General features: G+C 41.3%; 2 protein-coding genes across 2 annotated transcripts in view; one reads left to right on the top strand and one right to left on the bottom strand.

The window, feature by feature from the left end:
- Positions 1-14474, top strand: part of LOC140728606 (ly6/PLAUR domain-containing protein 1-like) — a 214805-nt gene extending 200331 nt beyond the window's left edge. The window contains exon 4 of the mRNA XM_073047594.1: positions 13377-14474. Within this exon, the coding sequence (XP_072903695.1) occupies positions 13377-13609 (233 nt within the window). The 3' untranslated portion in view covers positions 13610-14474. The remainder of the gene's footprint in view (positions 1-13376) is intronic.
- LOC140728605 (G-protein coupled receptor 39-like) overlaps positions 13770-18792 on the bottom strand; it is a 104695-nt gene continuing 99672 nt past the window's right edge. The window contains exon 3 of the mRNA XM_073047593.1: positions 13770-14472. Coding sequence (XP_072903694.1) covers positions 13892-14472 — 581 coding nt within the window. The 3' untranslated portion in view covers positions 13770-13891. The remainder of the gene's footprint in view (positions 14473-18792) is intronic.

The following is an 18792-nucleotide window of genomic DNA, read 5'->3' as shown; positions in this document are numbered from 1 at the left end:
TGACTATTCACTTCTTATACTATACTCCATCTGAGTCCTGACGAAGGGTCTCGGCTCGAAACATCGACAGTGCTTCTCCCTGTGGATGCTGCCTGGCCTGCTGTGTTCCACCAGCATTTTGTATGTGTTGCTTATACTCCATCTGCCACTTCTTTGCCCATTCTCCTAATCTGTCCAAGTCCTTCTGCAGACTTTCTGCTTCTTTAATACTACCTCCACCTATTTCATGTCATCTGCAAACTTCCATCATCGAGATCTTTGACGTACAAGTGAAAAGAAGTAGTGCCAACACCAACCCCTGCAGATACTAATAGTCACAAGCAGCCAACCAGAAAAGGCTCCCTTTATTTCCTGTCTTTGCCTTCTGCTAATCAGCCAATCCTTTATTCATACTAGTATCTTTCCTGTAATACCATGGGTTCTAAGCTTGTTTAGCAGCCTCATGTGCCTTCTAAAGGCTTCTGAAAATCCATGATTTTTTTTGATAATCATGCCTCAGAGAATTAGAACAGATTTGAAGTGTAAGATTTCCCCTTTAAGGAAACCATCAGCTTATTTTATCACGTGCCCTCCAAGTACCCCAAAACCTCATCCTTTTCAATTACTCCAACAGCGAAGCAAACTGGCCTAACTGGCCTTTAATTTCCTGTCTTTTGCCTCCCTGTCATCTTGAAGAGTAGAGTGATATTTACAATTTTACAATCCTCTGGAACCATGCCAGAATCCAGTGATTCTTGAAATATCATTACTAATGCCCACACAATCTCTTCAGCTGCCTCTTTCAGAATCTGGGGATGTAGTCCATTTCATCCAGGTGACTTCTCTGCCTTCAAGCCCTTCAGTTTCTCAAGCATCTTCTGGTAATAGTAATTACACTCACTTCTGCCCCCGCCCTGAGTCTGTGGCCTCTGCCGGTCAGAGTTGATTATGAATATTGCATCCGAGCTGTCTAGATATGCAAGCCTGGGCAGTACGATATGGACAGCAAGCTGTTGCCCAGGTAACGGGCTCCCCCACTCCACGCATCTGATGAGCCCAAAGGAACGGCACAGACCGATACAGTTTGATACGTTGGAGTTGCCAGTCAGCATTGAACTCAATGTAGGACTGCCTTAGGGACTTAGACTCCTTTGATGTAGACTCCTAAAGACTTTCCTCATGAGTGGATATAGCTGCAAGGTAGTGGAGGTTGGAGATCAGAGTTTTCCTTCTCCTAGATGAGCTGCCAAGCACAGCTGACAAGCCCCGTTTACCTGAAGTGATTGGTTTTAAGGCACCAGTAAGGCACCTTTGTCCGAGGTTATTTGAGGCACATGCCATTAGGAGCTGCTCTCTCATGCCTCTGTAATTCCTTTACTGCGTTACAAGATCATCTACCATATTCCGTATACTGTCTACATTCACCTTCAGCCCTGCATTCATCATCCTTTTCCATTTTGTCCTCATGTTACTGAAAGTTAAATGCTTATCCCATTCTAAACTTTTCAACCATATAACCATATAACAATTACAGCACAGAAACAGGCCATCTCGGCCCTTCTAGTCCGAGCTGAACCACTTACTCTCACCTAGTCCCACCTACCTGCACTCAGCCCATAACCCTCCATTCCTTTCCTGCCATATACCTATCCAATTTTTTGTTAATGACAAAATTGAACCTGCCTCTACCACTTCTACTGGAAGCACGTTCCACACAACTACCACTCTCTGAGTAAAGAAGTTCACCCTCGTGTTACCCCTAAACGTTTGCCCCTTAACTCTCAACTCATGTCCTCTTGTTTGAATCTCCCCTACTCTCAATAGAAAAAGCCTATCCATGTCAACTCTATCTATCACCCTCATAATTTTAAATACCTCTATCAAGTCCCCCCTCAACCTTCTATGCTCCAAAGAATAAAGACCTAACTTGTTTAACCTTTCCCTGTAACCTAGGTGCTGAAACCTAGGTAACATTCCAGTAAATCTCCTCTGTACTCTCTCTATTTTGTTAACACCTTTCCTATAATTCAGTGACCAGAACTGTAAATTTACAGTAAACACAATACTCCAAATTTGGCCTTGTACAATTTTACCATTACATCCCAACTCCAATACTCAATGCTCTGATTTATAAAGGCCAGAATACCAAAAGCTTTCTTCACCACCCTATCCACATGAGATTCCACCTTCAGGGAACTATGCACCATTATTCCTAGATCACTCTGTTCTACTGCATTACTCAATGCCCTACCATTTACTATGTATGTCCTATTTTGATTAGTCCTACTAAAATGTAGCACCTCACACTTACCAGCATTAAACTCCATCTGCCATCTTTCAGCCCACTCTTCTAACTGGCCTAAATCTCTCTGCAAGCTTTGAAAACCTACTTCATTATCCACTACGCCACCTAGCCTAGTATCATCTGCATACTTACTAATCCAATTTACCACCCCATCATCCAGATCATTAATGTATATGACAAACAACATTGGACCCAGTACAGATCCCTGAGGCACACCACTAGTCACCGGCCTCCAACCTGACAAACAGTTATCCACCACTTCTCTCTGGCATCTCCCATCCAGCCACTGTTGAATCCATTTTACTACTTCAATATTAATACCTAATGATTGAACCTTCCTAACTAACCTTCCATGTGGAACCTTGTCAAAAGCCTTACTGAAGTCCATATAGACAACATCCACTGCTTTACCCTCATCAACTTTCCTCATAACCTCTTCAAAAGTTTCAATAAGATTTATCAAACATGACCTTCCACGCACAAATCCATGTTGACTGTTCTTAATCAGACTCTGTCTATCCAGATAATTATATATACCATCTCTAAGAATACTTTCCATTAATTTACCCACCACTGACGTCAAACTTACAGGCTGATAATTGCTAGGATTACTCTTAGAACCCTTTTTAAACAATGGAACCACATGAGCAATACACCAATCCTCTGGCATCATCCCCATTGCAAATGACATATGAAATATTTCTTTCAGAGCCCCTGCTATTTCTGTACTAACTTCCCTCAAGGTCCTAGGATATATCCTGTCAGGACCTGGAGACTTATCCATTTTTATACTCTTTAAAAGTGCCAGTACTTCCTCTTCTTTAATCATCATAGTTTCCATAACTACCTACTTGTTTCCCTTACCTTACACAATTCAATATCCTTCTCCTTAGTGAATACCGAAGAAAAGAAATTGTTCAAAATCTCCCCCATCTCTTTCGGCTCCACACATAGCTGTCCACTCTGATTCTCTAAGGGACTAATTTTATCCCTCACTATCCTTTTGTTATTAATATAATTGTAGAAACCATTTGGATTTATTTTCACCTTACTTGCCAAAGCAACCTCATTTCTACTTTTAGCTTTTCTAATTTCTTTCTTTAGATTCTTTTTACATTCTTTATATTCCTCGAACTCCTCATTTACTCCATGCTACCTGTATTTATTGTAGATCTCTCTCTTTTTCTGATATCCCTTGAAAACCATGGCTCTCTCAAACTTTTAACCTTTCCTTTCAACCTAACAGGAACATAAAGATTCTCTACCCTCAACATTTCACCTTCAAATGACCTCCATTTCTCTATTACATCCTTCCCATAAAACAAATTGTGCCAATCCACTCCTTCTAAATCCTTTCGCATCTCCTCAAAGTTAGCCTTTCTCCAATCAAAAATCTTAACCCTGGGTTCAGTCCTATCCTTCTCCATAATTATATTGAAACTAATGGCATTGTGATCACTGGACCCTAAGTGCTCCCCAACACAGACTTCCGTCACCTGACCTATCTCATTCCCTAACAGGAGATCCAACACTGCCCCTTCTCTAGTTGGTACCTCTATGTATTGCTACAAAAAACTATCCTGCACACATTTTACAAACTCTAAACTATCCAGCCCTTTTACAGAATTGGCTTCCCAGTCTATGTGTGGAAAATTAAAATCTCCCGCAATCACAACCTTGTGCTTACTACAAATATCTGCTATCTCCTTACAAATTTGCTCCTCCAATTCTTGCTCCCCATTAGGTGGTCTATAATACATCCCTATAAGTGTTTCTACACCTTTCCTATTCCTCAATTCCACCCAGATCGTCTCCCTAGACAAGCCCTCTAATCTATCCTGCCAAAGCACCGCTGTAATATTTTCTCTGACAAACAATGCAACACCTCCCCCTCTTGCCCCTCCAATTCTATCACACCTGAAGCAATGAAATCCAGGAATATTTAGTTGCCAATCACATTCCTCCTGCAACCATGTTTCACTAGTAGCTATAACATCATATTTCCAAATATCAATCCATGCTCTAAGCTCATCCACCTTTCTTACAATGCTTCTAGCATTAAAATAGATGCATTTAAGAAACTCTCCACCTCTTACTCTCTGTTTATGCAAACAACTTTATTATCTTTTTCTTCCTTCTCCCCTATATCTTCAGTCTGAATGCTCCCCTTCTCTATCACCTGCCTATCCTCCCTCACACACTGTCTACTAGCTTTCTCTATTTGTGAACTAACCTCCTCTCTCCTAGTCTCTTCAATTTGATTCCCACCCCCAACCATTCTAGTTTAAAGTCTCCCCAGTAGCCTTCGCAAATCCTCCCCTAGGATTCAAGTGTAACCCATCCTATTTGTGCAGTTCACGCCTGCCCCAGAAGAGGTCCCAATGATCCAGAAACTTGAATCCTTGCCCCCTGCTCTAATCCCTCAGCCACGCATTTATCCTCCACCTCATTCCATTCCTACTCTCACTGTCATGTGGCACAGGCAGTAATCCCAAGATTACTACCTTTGCGGTCCTTCTTCTCAACTCCCTACCTAACTCCCTATATTCTCCTTTCAGGACCTCTTCCCTTTTCCTTCCTATGTCATTGGTACCTATATGTATCACGACCTCTGGTTCTTCACCCTCCCACTTCAAGATATTTTGGACGCGATCAGAAACATCCTGGACCCTGGCACCAGGGAGGCAAACTACCATCCGTGTCTCCTGATTGCATCCACAGAATCGCCTATCTGACCCCCTAACTATCAAGTCCCCTATTACTACTGCCTTCCTCTTCCTTTCCCTACCCTTCTGAGCCACAGGGCCTGACTCTGTGCCGGAGGCACGGCCAGTGTTGCTTCCCCCAGGTAGGCTGTCCCCCCAACAGTACTCAAACAGGAGTACTTATTGTCAAGGGGTACAGTCACTGGGGTACTCTCTAGTACCTGACTCTTCTCCTTCCCCCTCCTTACCGTGACCCACTTGTCTGCGTCCTGTAGCCCTGGCGTGACCACCTGCCTGTAACTCCTCTCTATCAACTCCTCACTCTCCCTGACTAGACAGAGGTTATCGAGCTGCATCTCCAGTTCCCTAACATGGTCCCTTAGGAGCTGCAGCTCGGCACACCTGGCGCAGATGTGGACGTCCGGGAAGCTTGCAGACTCCAGGACCTCCCACATCCGACACCGAGAACAAGCTGCCCTCACACTCATACTGCCCCCTTTCCTCAAATAACAGGAAAAATTGAAGACTAAACCTACCTTGCCTCACTCGTTTCCACCTAAGCCCATTGAGCCCAAGCCCTTAAGCTTCACTTTGCTCCCGGCTCACTCCACTGCCCGCAAAACGATGATACCCGTTGTGTTTCTTTTAAATCTTCCACTGCAGTCCCGCCTCTCTTTACTCCGATGAGAAGAAGAAAAAATCAAAATGGCTCCCACCGCACTCCCGCTCCGATTCTCAGACCTCCTTCTCCAAATTCTTGTCTTTTTTGTCTTTTTTTGTCTTTTTATTTTTTTGAAGGACTTCAGTTACATCTCCTGCACCCTCCTTCCCTTTTATTTCATTCTCAGTTTTGCATACCTTACATTTAGTTTAAATACCCATCCCACAGACTTCAACTTTGCCCTATAACCTGCCTATCCTTTTTACAGTCTCACCAGACATTGCATATGTATACCAACTGTCCCATCCTCTGCCCTATTACTCTGGGTCCCATCCCCCAGCCAAATTAGTTTAGAAATGTACAGCCCCAATTGATACATAAAGGGAAAATAAAAGGGTACATCAAAAACAGAAGTGATTGAGCAGATAAACCAGTCACTATATACAACAAACAAATTCTCCGAAGGTTACCCATTTTGTCATATTAATTTGATAAGATCTTTTGGATATCAAACATCAAATGAATAGATGCCGGAGTAACCACCAGAAAGCATTTTCTGAATTGTTGCAATAGAAATTGTTTCGGGAACTTAGGATGACAAAAAGATTGACATAAAAGGTATAAGTATGTAGATGTTCCTCAGCCTAACAGATCATTTATTAATGGCGATGGATGTTGCATTCCTGAGGGATTTCTGTTAAGCGTATCCTATTATTTATAATACAACTCGCATTGCACATGGGAAATTAAGATCCTGTAGAGTTAAGGTGAAACAAGGCTGGCAGCAGGCAATAATTGGACTGAATTCAGGACCCGTTTTAAAGTCATTTGTTCTGTCCTTTAAATTTTGGTTATCAATTATACATTTATAATCAATGTATTCCCTGTAAAATTGCCATACTTTGATTACAGCCTATGATGAGATTTCCACTCTTCAATTTAAGGGAAAGGTGTAATTATTGTGTAATAAATTTACATAGACTGTGGCTATTATTAGGGTAAACATTTTAATTGGCAATGGCAGCTGTTGATGTAAGAATTGTAAAGGTTCCAACATGGAATTGCTTTACTCTGTGGAATCATAAGATGCAGACTTCTACATCGCCATTCTGAGGTCTGACGTAACAGAGGAGCTTCAGAAACAAAATCCTACAAGCAAACTGTTTAAAGACAAGTGGACTATTTTTTACAGTGCCAAAGTTGTTGACGAGATGAATACAGAGCCTCTGGGCTTTTCAGACAATCTGGGAAGTTGAAAAGAGTGAAAGGACTAGGGGCAGGTATGGGCCAAGTTTTTTTTCAGATTTCAGCATTTCAAGAGAATTATTGGGAACTTGATGCATAGCTTTAAGCTGACCTAATACTTTCATTTTAAAATAATAACCCCCATTAAGGAAGGATGCTCCCAAGGACAGAAAGCTGTTCTCTACTACTACAGCTCACAACAGGAACTTCTGAGCTGTGGATGGGAGGAGCGTACAGATAGGCTGAAACCACAACTAGCAAGGAAATCACAAACACAAGAGATTCTGTAGATGCTGAAAATCTGCAGTAATGCACACTAAATGCTGGAGGAACTTTAGCAGATCAGACAGCATCTAAGGAATGGAATAAAGAGTTGATGTTCTGGGTGCATAGCTGCTGCCTGACCTGCCTACTTCTTCCAGCATGGTGTGTGTTACTAATGAGGAAGTGAGGTGAAAGTGACTCCAAACAACATTGCTGCAGATTTTTTGGGAAGAACTTTCACCACTCAACCAAATGAAGAGAGAGAGAACAGGGTACTAATTACCAACCGATTGCTATTGCATCATACCGCTGCCACAAAGCAGCACATTTCACAAAACATGTCAGTGATTCTGATCCTGATTCAGTTTCCCAGAATTTTACAGATAATACAAGTATTCTCCAGTTTATGGCAAGGTAAGTTTCCTGAGAATTATTCCTGACCTGAGCACTGTAAGTTGGAAATCAATAAAACCTGTGTGTGGGAGAGGACCAGAGAAATGGGAAAGCAGGTGTATCTGCCAGGGCTCGGCCTTACTGACACAGTGCGTGGGTGAGACTGCTCGGCATTGACAACCCTGGCTGCCTTAACCTAGTGGCAGCTTGGTGGTGAACAAGACTGGATGGGGTGGGGGTAGGTGTGCTGTAATTAGACAAGGAACATGGAAATGACCCATTTTATTCCCACCCAGCAGAAAATCCAGCCTGCTGGTCTCCGAATGTTCTCCATCTGCACAATGTGTCCGTAAGCCAGATACTTGTAACCTGGGGAGGTATCTGTTTTAAGCAAGAGATTAACACCATACTACAAAGAAGACTTTCCATGCATGAGGATCTTCATTTCCAAGTCAGGGATAATGGGAAATTCCTCCATGGTAGTACAGTAGGACTGTCATGGCAACATATTATTTACCACCGCCACCTCCCTGCTCCAGGACCTGGGATTTATCCCAGTCTCTGGAGCTGTCTGCCTATCGGTAACTGTGTGAGTCTTTTCCCAGAGATCCACTGTTGTCCACTGTGAGTTAACTTTTAGTGTAAAATATAACTGAGAAGGGTTCAAGTAAACACAAAGGGGGAAGGGGACTAGTGGAATTACTCTGCTAGGAGCCAGTATGGATCTGTTGAGAATGGCCTCATTCTTTGCTAAGTTGTCAACTAAAATTCAGCCACCTTGAAAATTAAAAGCTTGAAGACTAAAACCAATGGATTCTTACTATCTGTAGAAATGGATGAACATGGATAAACGGAACAATGGTACAGGTTTGGTCCCTCTCGTTCCCATATTATTAATGCTGGCAACTAATGAAACAATGACAGTTTAACATATTTGCAGATTCAGGTTGCATGGCTTTCTGCAACTTGTCAGAAAGTCTTCAGAACACTGTGTGCCCAGGTGAGACTTACAACTATACCCTATCCCTATTATATGCATCTTCAGACAATGCGTTTTCACAAATGCTGGATGAACTCAGCAGGTCGGGCAGCATCCGTTGAAAAAAGCAGTCAACGTTTCGGGTCAAGACCTCACATTAGGTCTCTAATGCTGACGAAGGGTCTCGGCCCGAAACATTGACTGCTTCTTTCAACGGATGCTGCCCGACCTGCTGAGTTCATCCTGCTTTTTTGTACGTCTTGATTTGACCACAGCATCTGCAGTGTACTTTGTGTTTACAATGCGTTTTCACAGTTGTGCGTCGAACCTATTTCTACCAATTTCTCCTTAGATGCATCCAAAACTCACAGTTATTTGTGCGTGTGCAGTGGAGTCTGCGAGGCTGTTGGCCGACCAGTATTGTGTGGGACGAGACGCACCACTTTCTCGCCAAAACAAGCCACGCGTGCACGCCTCACATTCTCACTCCCGCCAATCTCACATTGGTAGTGGCAGCGTGTGGATGTGCAATCATACACTCTGAACCTTTTGCTGTTATTACCTACGGTGCAGTGATTTTGTGCTTGAAATATTTAACCATGCCTCCCAAGCAACCTATGTCATGTCCTGGGCCATCAGCCAAGCAACAGAGAACCCCTTTAACACTTGAAAAAAAGTTGGAGATTATAAACAAGACCATGTTAGGTGAAGGTAACATAGCTCTGGGATGCTACTTAGGCCTGGGTGAGTCCACAATCAGGAACATAAAGAAAAATGCTGAGAAAATAAGAAGTGCATTGAATGATTCATCTCAAGTGTCTTCAAAGATTGTTACCAAAGTGCGTCACCCGATTATGACAAAAATGGAGAAAGTGTTGAGTTTGTACATTGAGCATGAAACAAAGAAAAAAACAACACTCAGTTCCGATCATCTTCGTGTGAAAGCTTTGGAAATTTATGGTCGCCTTTGTTCAGAGGCTAGAGAGGAAGTGTCAAGTGATATTGTTAGCTTTAATGCAAGTAGGGGATGGTTTTCTAAGTTTGTTAATCGTCACAGGCTTCACAGCTTAGCTGTGCGTGGTGAGCAAGCTAGTGCTGACCACGAAGCTGCTGAACGCTACCCTGTGCAGTTGCGGGCTATGATAGCTGAGTCAGGCATCACATCAAAGCAGGTGTTTAATGCAGATGAAACCGGGCTTTTTTTGGAAGCGAATGCTGAAACACACTTACATAAATAAGGTTGAAAAGACTGTCAGGTTTCAAGGCAGCAAAGGATAGGTTGACTTTGCTTATGTGTTCCAATGCTGTAAGATGAAGCCTCTCTTAGTTTACCATTCACTAAACCCCCTTGCTCTTAAGGGTTTGAATAAGAATATGCTTCCTGGCCACTGGGCAGCTAACAAGAAAGCATGGGTCACTGGTCAAGTTTTTGAAGATTGGTTTGCTAATCATTTTGCTGTTGAGGCTGAATGCTACTGCCGGGGACAGAATCTGGGGAACACTTGGCACAAAAGGCGATGGACATGGACCCAAGTTTAGAACAGAGTCAGCATTTCAGTTATTCCCTGCCATCAACTCTTCTTTCCTACAAACAAATTTATGCTGAAAAACAAAATGCTGCCAAGCAAACTACCCTCACCACTTTCTTCAAACCGGTGTCATCCACACCAACTCCACCTCCACACTTGTCGCATCTCCTGCCACCAGCACTTCTGACAGTTCCACTAACTTGCCAGAGATTTCTCTGTCTTCCTTCACCCCCTGCTGTCCTTGATGATCCTGATGACCCACAACCATCCACCTCATCCGTGTAAAGCTGCCCAACACCACTGCACAACCACTCATCTCCCAGAGCCTACACACCTGCCACTGTTGGTGAGTACTGTGCACCCATGTGTTAACTTTCTGTGATTTATTATGTTGAAAATTACCTTAAATTGATGAAATATAATGCAAATGTTGCCTTGTGGTACTGCTTTTGTGTCGTATTGGTATGAAAATGTGAATAAATTACAGATAAAACATACTTAGGAAGCCCTCTGGAACACAACCCTGTTTTCTCCATTTAAATAATTATTCACATAATGTGTTTTCCATACTATGCATTGACTGTGGTGAACGTATCCCTCGCATATCACGGGGATAGGGTGTAACATAGAGCATTCAATTCAACTGTCGCATAGCATAATATTTCAAAAACTATCTCCTGGATTACCAGCTATAATCTCGTGCAATTTTCAGATTTAAATAGATAAACTGTTAACAGAGCTCTTTATCATTGTATGTTTGCATATGATGTTCATCGTTTTGCTGACAAGAACATAAGAAGTCAAAGCAGAAGTGGTCCATGTCACTGCTTAAGCCAAGGGTTCCCAACCTGGACTCCACAGACCCTTTACTTCATGGTATTGGTCCATGGCATAAAAGAAGTTTGGGAACCCCTGGCTTAAGCAGTTGTGTATACACTGTTGGTGTTTCACAGCTGCTTTCTTGTGCCATCCATATTTTCCTGGGTTTTTATTCAATGGTTAATTGTTCTCTGTTTAGAATACATGGATATACATAGTTAAGCATGGACAATTTCAGAGTTAGAGAATTTGAGAAAACCAGTTGGTCTACATCACATTAATACATGCTGAACTCTGCATCTCTTCCCCTGACCCCAGGAACCAAAGTTCCAATGTCTTCAACCTAGAGAAAGAGCCTTTCACTGTCTATGGTCAGTTCCACTCAGAATTCTACATTTTTCAATGAGATCAACTCTTAATCTCCAGTGAGTGTAAACCATCTGTTCACTAATTTACCAGTGGGTAATCTCCACATCACAAATTTCACTAGCTTACCAGTGGGCAATTTCCACATCACACTTGACTGCTTGAAGGTTGCTTTAGGATACTGTTATCCTTCATGAACACATTATTAGCTTTCCTAGTTCATTATTATGCCAGCCTTTAACTTTATGTATTTAATGAAATAAATACATTTCACTCTGCAATTTATTTACTATAATTTGCCACTGGAAATGCTCTGTTCATCCCACAGAAGGGAATAACCTCACATTTTCACACCATATATTCTATGTCTGCAACACACTCAAAATGCTGGAGGAACTCAGCAGGCCAGGCAGGACCTATGGAAAAAAGTACTGTCGACATTTTAGGCCCATTTGGCAGGATCCCATCATTTTTCCCATTAGCTTCCTCTATCATTAACCTTTCAAAGATAATTTTCTTACATCATCTGCAAAATCATCTGTGAGAGTAAGCGTTTGGCATGGACTAGAAGGGCCGAGATGGCCTGTTTCCGTGCTGTAATTGTTATATGTTATAAAACTGGTATTCCTTATATTCTTCATTATCCATATGGATTGCTCATAGCCGATGTGGTTTACTTATTTACTAAATGAACTAATGTTGCTGAGATTAAAAACAATCAAATTTGCAAAGATCTGACATAGCTCAGTTACTTTCCCAGTTCCCCCGGATATGAACTGGCACCAGCACCGTGTGGGAACTCCTACTGCTCTGGGCACATTGGAGAGGAAGACATCACTCCCATATACTAGACCTCCTACAGGATGCTTACGTCCACCAACCAATCAGAGAGGGCCTTTATTCTGAAACAAGCAAAACTGCAAACTGAATTACTAAGTGAAGGAATATTGAAGAAATAAAACTGCACTTCCCCAGACGTGTTCTCAGGTTATTAAAAATAGGAGGAGATCGTGGTCAATCCAGTCCCTTCCTTTTCAGCTGACCTCCTAGTTCAAATGGAGGGCGGACTCAAAAGGCAGTCAATTAAAGGACAACGATTTCAAGTTTGCCTGATTAATTTCTGACGTGTTTTCCATTATTATCTGTCACTTTAATGCATAACTCAATTACAGCATCAAACAGCTCTCATCTCGCAATCCAAGTGTTTGTACCTGTGTTATTAAAAAATTCAGATGGAATGAATGTCTTGAAATCTAAAGATCTGTTAAGAATAGGGATGATAATCTCTGAGAGTGAAAGTTCACAAGGACGTGATCCCTCTAGGAGAATGGTTATTTTGAGAGTATAGTTCTTATCACGCTTGAGTATGACAAATAGTGGCCTCTCACTTAATCAGCAGAAAAGAGGCAGATGTCATTACCCCTTGAAAGGAAAATCATAGAAGCCCACTTCCTCCTGCAAGCAAAAGTCCAATGAAGTGGGAGAGTGGAAAAGAAGATTAATAGCTCTTATTCCCAGCAGGATGTTTGTGTTTAATACATTAGTCATCTTTATAAATGGGATGAGAATTACCCTTTAAATTACCACATTCTCTAAGTTTAAAGCAGAAATTTAACTCTTTGGATAAATAGCCAAAGACGTTGTTTTCTTTTTCTGTTTGCATTAGAGTGAGCAAATATAAGAGTGCACAATAATGCGAAATAGAAATGCAACCAGTAACAGGTAGCAGGTTGCATCCAACCTATCAACTGTAACATTGAAGCAACGAGCTTTTCTTGGTCCTGTGGAAGGAGTGATATCTCTTTTTCCCTTGTTAGAGAGAGAGAGAGTCAGACTGTCGGGATGAACACTAGTTTTTGATGGACTGTCTTTGGGGCTTTGCTGTTGCTTGCTTGGTGGGTGATGGGAATGCGGATGCTTTCTACTGGGGGAGGGTTGATGCTGCCTGATAATGAGAGTGGGGGGGCTTAGGGGGTCTTGCATTTTCACTGTCATTCATTCTTTGGGGTTTTTCTTCTGTTTTGAGGATGTCTGCAAAGAGTAAGAATTTCAGTTTGTATACTGTATACGTTCTCTGTTAATATTTGGAACCACTGAGCTTATCTTACCCGTGCTGTCTTTCTGTTTCCAGGGGTCATGTACCGAAAGTCCTGTGCTGCTTCTACATCTTGCCTCATTACGTCTGCAGGTTATCAGTCATTTTGCTCCCCAGGAAAGGTGGGATCTGTATGCATCAGCTGCTGTAACACTCCACTCTGTAATGGACCCCGACCCAGGAGGAGAGGAAACTCATCAACATCTAACAGAGCAAGTCTAAAGCTCTTAGCTGCTGTTGGAATACTCACATCGACACTTCTAACATAAACTCATAAAGTGACAGAAACTTTGAGAAGATTAATTACCATTGTAGGAGTTCTGAACTTGCTACCTTGTTTGCTGCTAGCATTTCACGTGCAGTTCTGAAACACCTTGCATCACTAATAAGAGACAACCACTATCTAAGAACATTACTAGCCCACAGAGACAGTTTCCATTGTTAACTTTATTGAAATTTTACATGGCACTGTATCCTTAAAGTTAACACTGACAGCACTTTAAAAGTTTTCTTATGGCCTTTGTTTGAAGTATTTATGTTTTATAAAAGCATTATATCTCTGTTTCACTGACTTCATTTGGTTGCTCTTTTAAATGTACCACTATGGTTTGTTCCGGTGATGGCGGCTCAGAGTTAATATTCCACACCTCAGGCTTTGAATCCAGATTGAATCCTGTTGACTTTGATTCTGTTTTAGGATCACAGTTCTGATGTGACAATGGTTCAAGCTGAAAGACCTTGTCTCTTACCATTGGAGATGTAAGACTCTGAGTGGCTTTCCGGTGTGAGTGGACATCTTTCCGTGGAGCAGGAAGGAGGGATTTTGTTGACTGAGGAGTGTTGATCTTGGGAATGGTATAATTTCTGGTTATCGTCTGCATGTTCCGATGCACAATGGAAATTTTACAGCGCAGAACCTGCATAAAGACCACCCTGAACTGCCTAGAGGACAGACAATACAGCAGTGGATTTAATACTGAGCTGAGGTAAAAGAAAGTATCTGAGATAGGCATCAGGATTAAAAAAGCTTTGAGGTATGCAATTGTCCAGTGTGATCTGGCCTTGGAAGCTGCCATGATCCGTCGAATTTGCAATGGTGTCCAACACACAACCAGAGTAACCACAATAAGCACTGCGGAAAGAAAGAGAAAGAAAATTATTTTTGAAAGTATCTTGTTTTGTTTGCTCCATTGTACATTTTTTTCAAACAAACTAGTAACACATTGTCCTGCTTTCCTGAAGATAGAATGATAAATGCATAATTGCATTAAGTTCAAAAGGTTGGAACAGAGAATGCATGGGAAGTACTGCAGACAAACTCAGTGTACCTATGACCCCTGTCTCTACATTTAGTGTACTTGAAGAACAAGGACATTGTATAATAAACGTAAGCTAAAAAAAAACTCCTGTGATGTGGAACATAATTTTAATATTATTGATGACTGGTTATAATCTTAATGGGTAAGAATATTTTTGATTACCTATTTAGCTTGCGATTTTCAAATTTAAATCAAATCAAATTCAAGATTAATTATCATTCAATCATACATGAATACAGCTGAACATAACAGCATTACTCTGGGGCCAAGATGCAAAACATACACAGTGCATTCAAGATAGCTAGCACACATAGAGTCATGCAAAATATATATTATTATATAATATACTTAAGTCCCAAGTCCCTGTGTGATAAGTCCCACAAATTGGTGGTGCTGTTGCCAGTGGTCTGCAGACAAACACACATGCACAATCCGGCTTGTCATTCCACCAATCGGACACTGGAGGGCAGCACCAATGGGAGAGGCCAACCTCAACCTAGCACAGCATTGCCTTTCCTGGATTGCAGTAGTAGGCAAGCCCGAGGCTTGAGGCCTAGTCCTTGCTGCAGCCAAGGCCATGCAGCTCCCCTGCCATCTGTCACACACCAGCAATTTAATGAAGAACATTTGTAAGTAACTATTGTTATTTTAGAATATACTGTCAGCTATAGTTCCCTTTTCATTCACTACTTATTTGGTGCAGAGGTCGTAACACATTGGTCCACATATGGTCTTCAGTGTACTGGGGGCAGGCAGTGGAGCAAGCAAATTGAGCATCTTCCTGGTGTCATCCAGGAGAGGCCCTTGATTAAGCTTCACTTGCACATACTTGGCAAGCTGTGACATTTTCTGGAGGCCTCAAACTTCTGATGTTTTTTGCCGAAGCTGAGGGATGTCAGTGCTCAAGAATAGAACATTCCAGGTTAGAGGTAATAAGTAAGATGCGGAATAAGATTATATTTACTCTCCTGCAGTCATACATCTTCTGTCCTGAGTACCTGCAGCTACCAGAGCAAGCAGACATCCTTTCTGTCAACTGCCTTGAATTCAGTGCCACTTAACAATATTTAATGGATGTTCACGAATTCACTACACCATCCACATCCGACTGCTGATTATGTCCAACAAAAGGTGCTGTTCATTGTAAGCACCATGTTTTATGTAAGGCTTTTGCAAATGACTTTTCCCTTTCATCCTCAAATCTTATCACTGTATTTGTGAGATAATTTGTCTATTTTTATGAAATAATCCCTATTTATTAAACAGAAGGAACTGTATCATTCCTCCAGCTCAATGTAATTACCTGCAGTGCTGAGGAACAGTATCTGCCTGAGGCAGTTGTTATACTCTGCAACGTATTCTAAAGCTGAATTTAGTCCTTCTGTCGACTTTGATAATATCTGCCTAGCAGCTGAACAGCAGCAGCATTTTATAAATTAAGACCTGGGAAAAAATATTTAAGCTTGCTAATTACAGAGATACAAAAGAGCTGACAGAAACAAAAAGAAAGGTAATAACAATGCCACTGTTGCAATAATAAATCTGGCCTGTCGCTTCCTTAATGGCGTGTTCCTGGTTCTAATTCACCACAGTGAATGTGCAGGCCAGATTACTGACAGCCCAGTGAATCATTCATGCTTGTATGTTACAACCAGTAGAATGACAGTACGACACCATTTGATTATTATTATTTTGTCTGTTCATCAAATACAATGGTGCGTTAGATAATTAAAACATTTATAGAGTCATAGAACACTACGGTGCAAAAACATCTGATTCGTACCAAAAACCATTAATCTGCCTGCTTCCATCAACCTGCACCCAAACCATAGCCATCCATAACCCTATCTATATTTCTCTTAAATGTTGAAAGCAAACCCGCACCCACCACTTGCGCTGGAAGTTCGTTCCACACACTCACCATCTTCTGACTGAAGAAATTCCCCCTCATGTTCCCCGTGAACATTTCACCTTTTATGTTTGACCCATGACCTCTTGTTCCAGACTTTACAAGTGTATATATTTCTTCATAATGGAAGTAAATTTTTCTTATTTATATGTAAAATTAATATGTTGTTTGATTATCATTATAATGGCTTTATCTGGTGCTTTAAGGAGTGAAGAGATGGCCTACTTCATCACTACCCGCCATTTAATGGGCCACTATTTGATCTGGTTGGTATAAAACCATAACAAATGTGACCTAAAATAATTATTGAAATCACTACATAAATTATACCTTTTTTGCTTATCTACAATATAAAACAATCCAAACCACGTGGCATTTTAATTTTCTTCAGTTATTACAAGAAGAAATTGACAGAATTTTTATGCAATTTAAGAAGAAAGAAAAACAATTTCTGAATTACCTGATATTAATTAGTCAAAGACAAACATTCAGAATCAGAATCTGAGGTATACATAGGTATATGTCCTGAAATTTGTTGTCTATGCAGCAGCAGTAGTACATTGCTAAACACAATAATAGAACAAAACATGAATTACAGTAAGTAGATATGTTAAATAGTAGTGCAAATATAAACATAGTGAGGTAGTGTCCATGGGTTCAGTGTCCAGTCAGAGACCTGTTGGCAGAGGGGAAGAAGCTGTTCCTGAATTGATGAGCGTGTGCCTGATGGAAGCAATGCAATGAGAAGAGAGCATGTGCTGGGTGATGGGGCCCTTAATGGTGGATGCCATTGAGATGAGGCACTGCTCCCTGAAAATGTCCTGGATGCCATGGGCTCCTGATACCTTAACAAGGACAATGTTATGCACATTACTAGATTTTAATTTTTAAAACCTCTCATATGCTTTCATTTTGAAAAACCATTTTAGATGACAATTATATTAGAAAACCAGAAGTTTGGTGAAGGAAGAAAAGAAAAAGTAAAGACTTGAAGCTTTTTCATAGACTAATGAAGCACTTTTCCCATGTAATTGTGAATACCCAGTTGAGTATAAATGGAAACCAGTAAACCAAACTGTTCCTATTGAACTTCATCCAAATGACTGATAAAAAAGGCTGTACAATACTCCTGTCTTCCCCTCTCCCTTAGAAAGCCAATTACAGGCAGCTGACTCTGTCTGTCTTCAAGGTGAACATAGTGATAGAAGATGAATGAACTGTACAATTATGATTCCTGCTGAAAGCTCACGATAGTGAACAAGAAATCGTCTTCCTGCATGAAAAGCAATCACTGAGTCCAAATATATCTGAGTTGCTCCTCCTACGTCACTTTGCTTCACAGCCTCCCACTTATACCAGTCTGACTTGATTTATGAATTTAAACCAGACCAGATCAGGTTTAATTCCACCAGCATATGTCGTGAAATTTGTATATAAAATTAAATAAGTAGTGAAAAAAGAGGAAAAAAAGTAGTGAGGCAGAGTTCATGGGTTCAGTGTCCATTCAGAAACCTAGTGGCAGAGGGGAAGGAGCTGTTTCCGAATCGTTGAGTCTGTGCCTTCAGGCTCCTGTACCTCCTTCCTGATGGTAGCAACGAGAAAAGGGCATGTCCTTGGGGTCCTTAATGAAAGATGCCATCTTTTTGAGGGATTGCCTTTTGAAGCTGATGCTGGGGAGGCTGCTGTCCATGATGGAGCTGACTGAGTTCACAACTTTTCTGCACTTCTTTGGTGGCTCCTTTATACCAGACAGTGATACAGCCAGTTAGAATGCTCGCCATGGTACACCTGTAGAAATTTGTGAGTGTCTTTGATGACAAACCCAATGTCCTCAAACTCATAATGAAATATAACCGCTGTTGTGCCCTCTTCGTAAATGCATCAGTATGCTGGGCCCAGGATAGATCCTCGGAGATGTTGACACCCGGGAACTTGAAATTGCTCACCCTTTCTACTGCTGATCCCTCGATGTTCACTGGTGTGTGTTCCATCGTCCCACCCTTTCTGAGGACTACAATCTGTTCTTTGGTCTTACTGACACATAAATAGTCAAAGACAAATATTGCTGTGAAGTCTTAACTGAAAGAAATCTCTGCTTTACTAGTAGATTTCACTGTTCAATAACTTTCATATGTTTTCACTTTGAAAAGCAATTTTACAAGCTCTGCACATAACTCCATTTGAAAACTAAAAGTACAGTGAAAGAAGAAAGGAAAGTTATGAA

Source organism: Hemitrygon akajei, chromosome 5, assembly GCF_048418815.1.
Source record: "Hemitrygon akajei chromosome 5, sHemAka1.3, whole genome shotgun sequence".
Classification (NCBI taxonomy): Eukaryota; Metazoa; Chordata; class Chondrichthyes; order Myliobatiformes; family Dasyatidae; genus Hemitrygon; species Hemitrygon akajei.
Note: the sequence above shows the minus strand (reverse complement) of the source record. Positions and strands in the feature narration are given on the sequence as shown.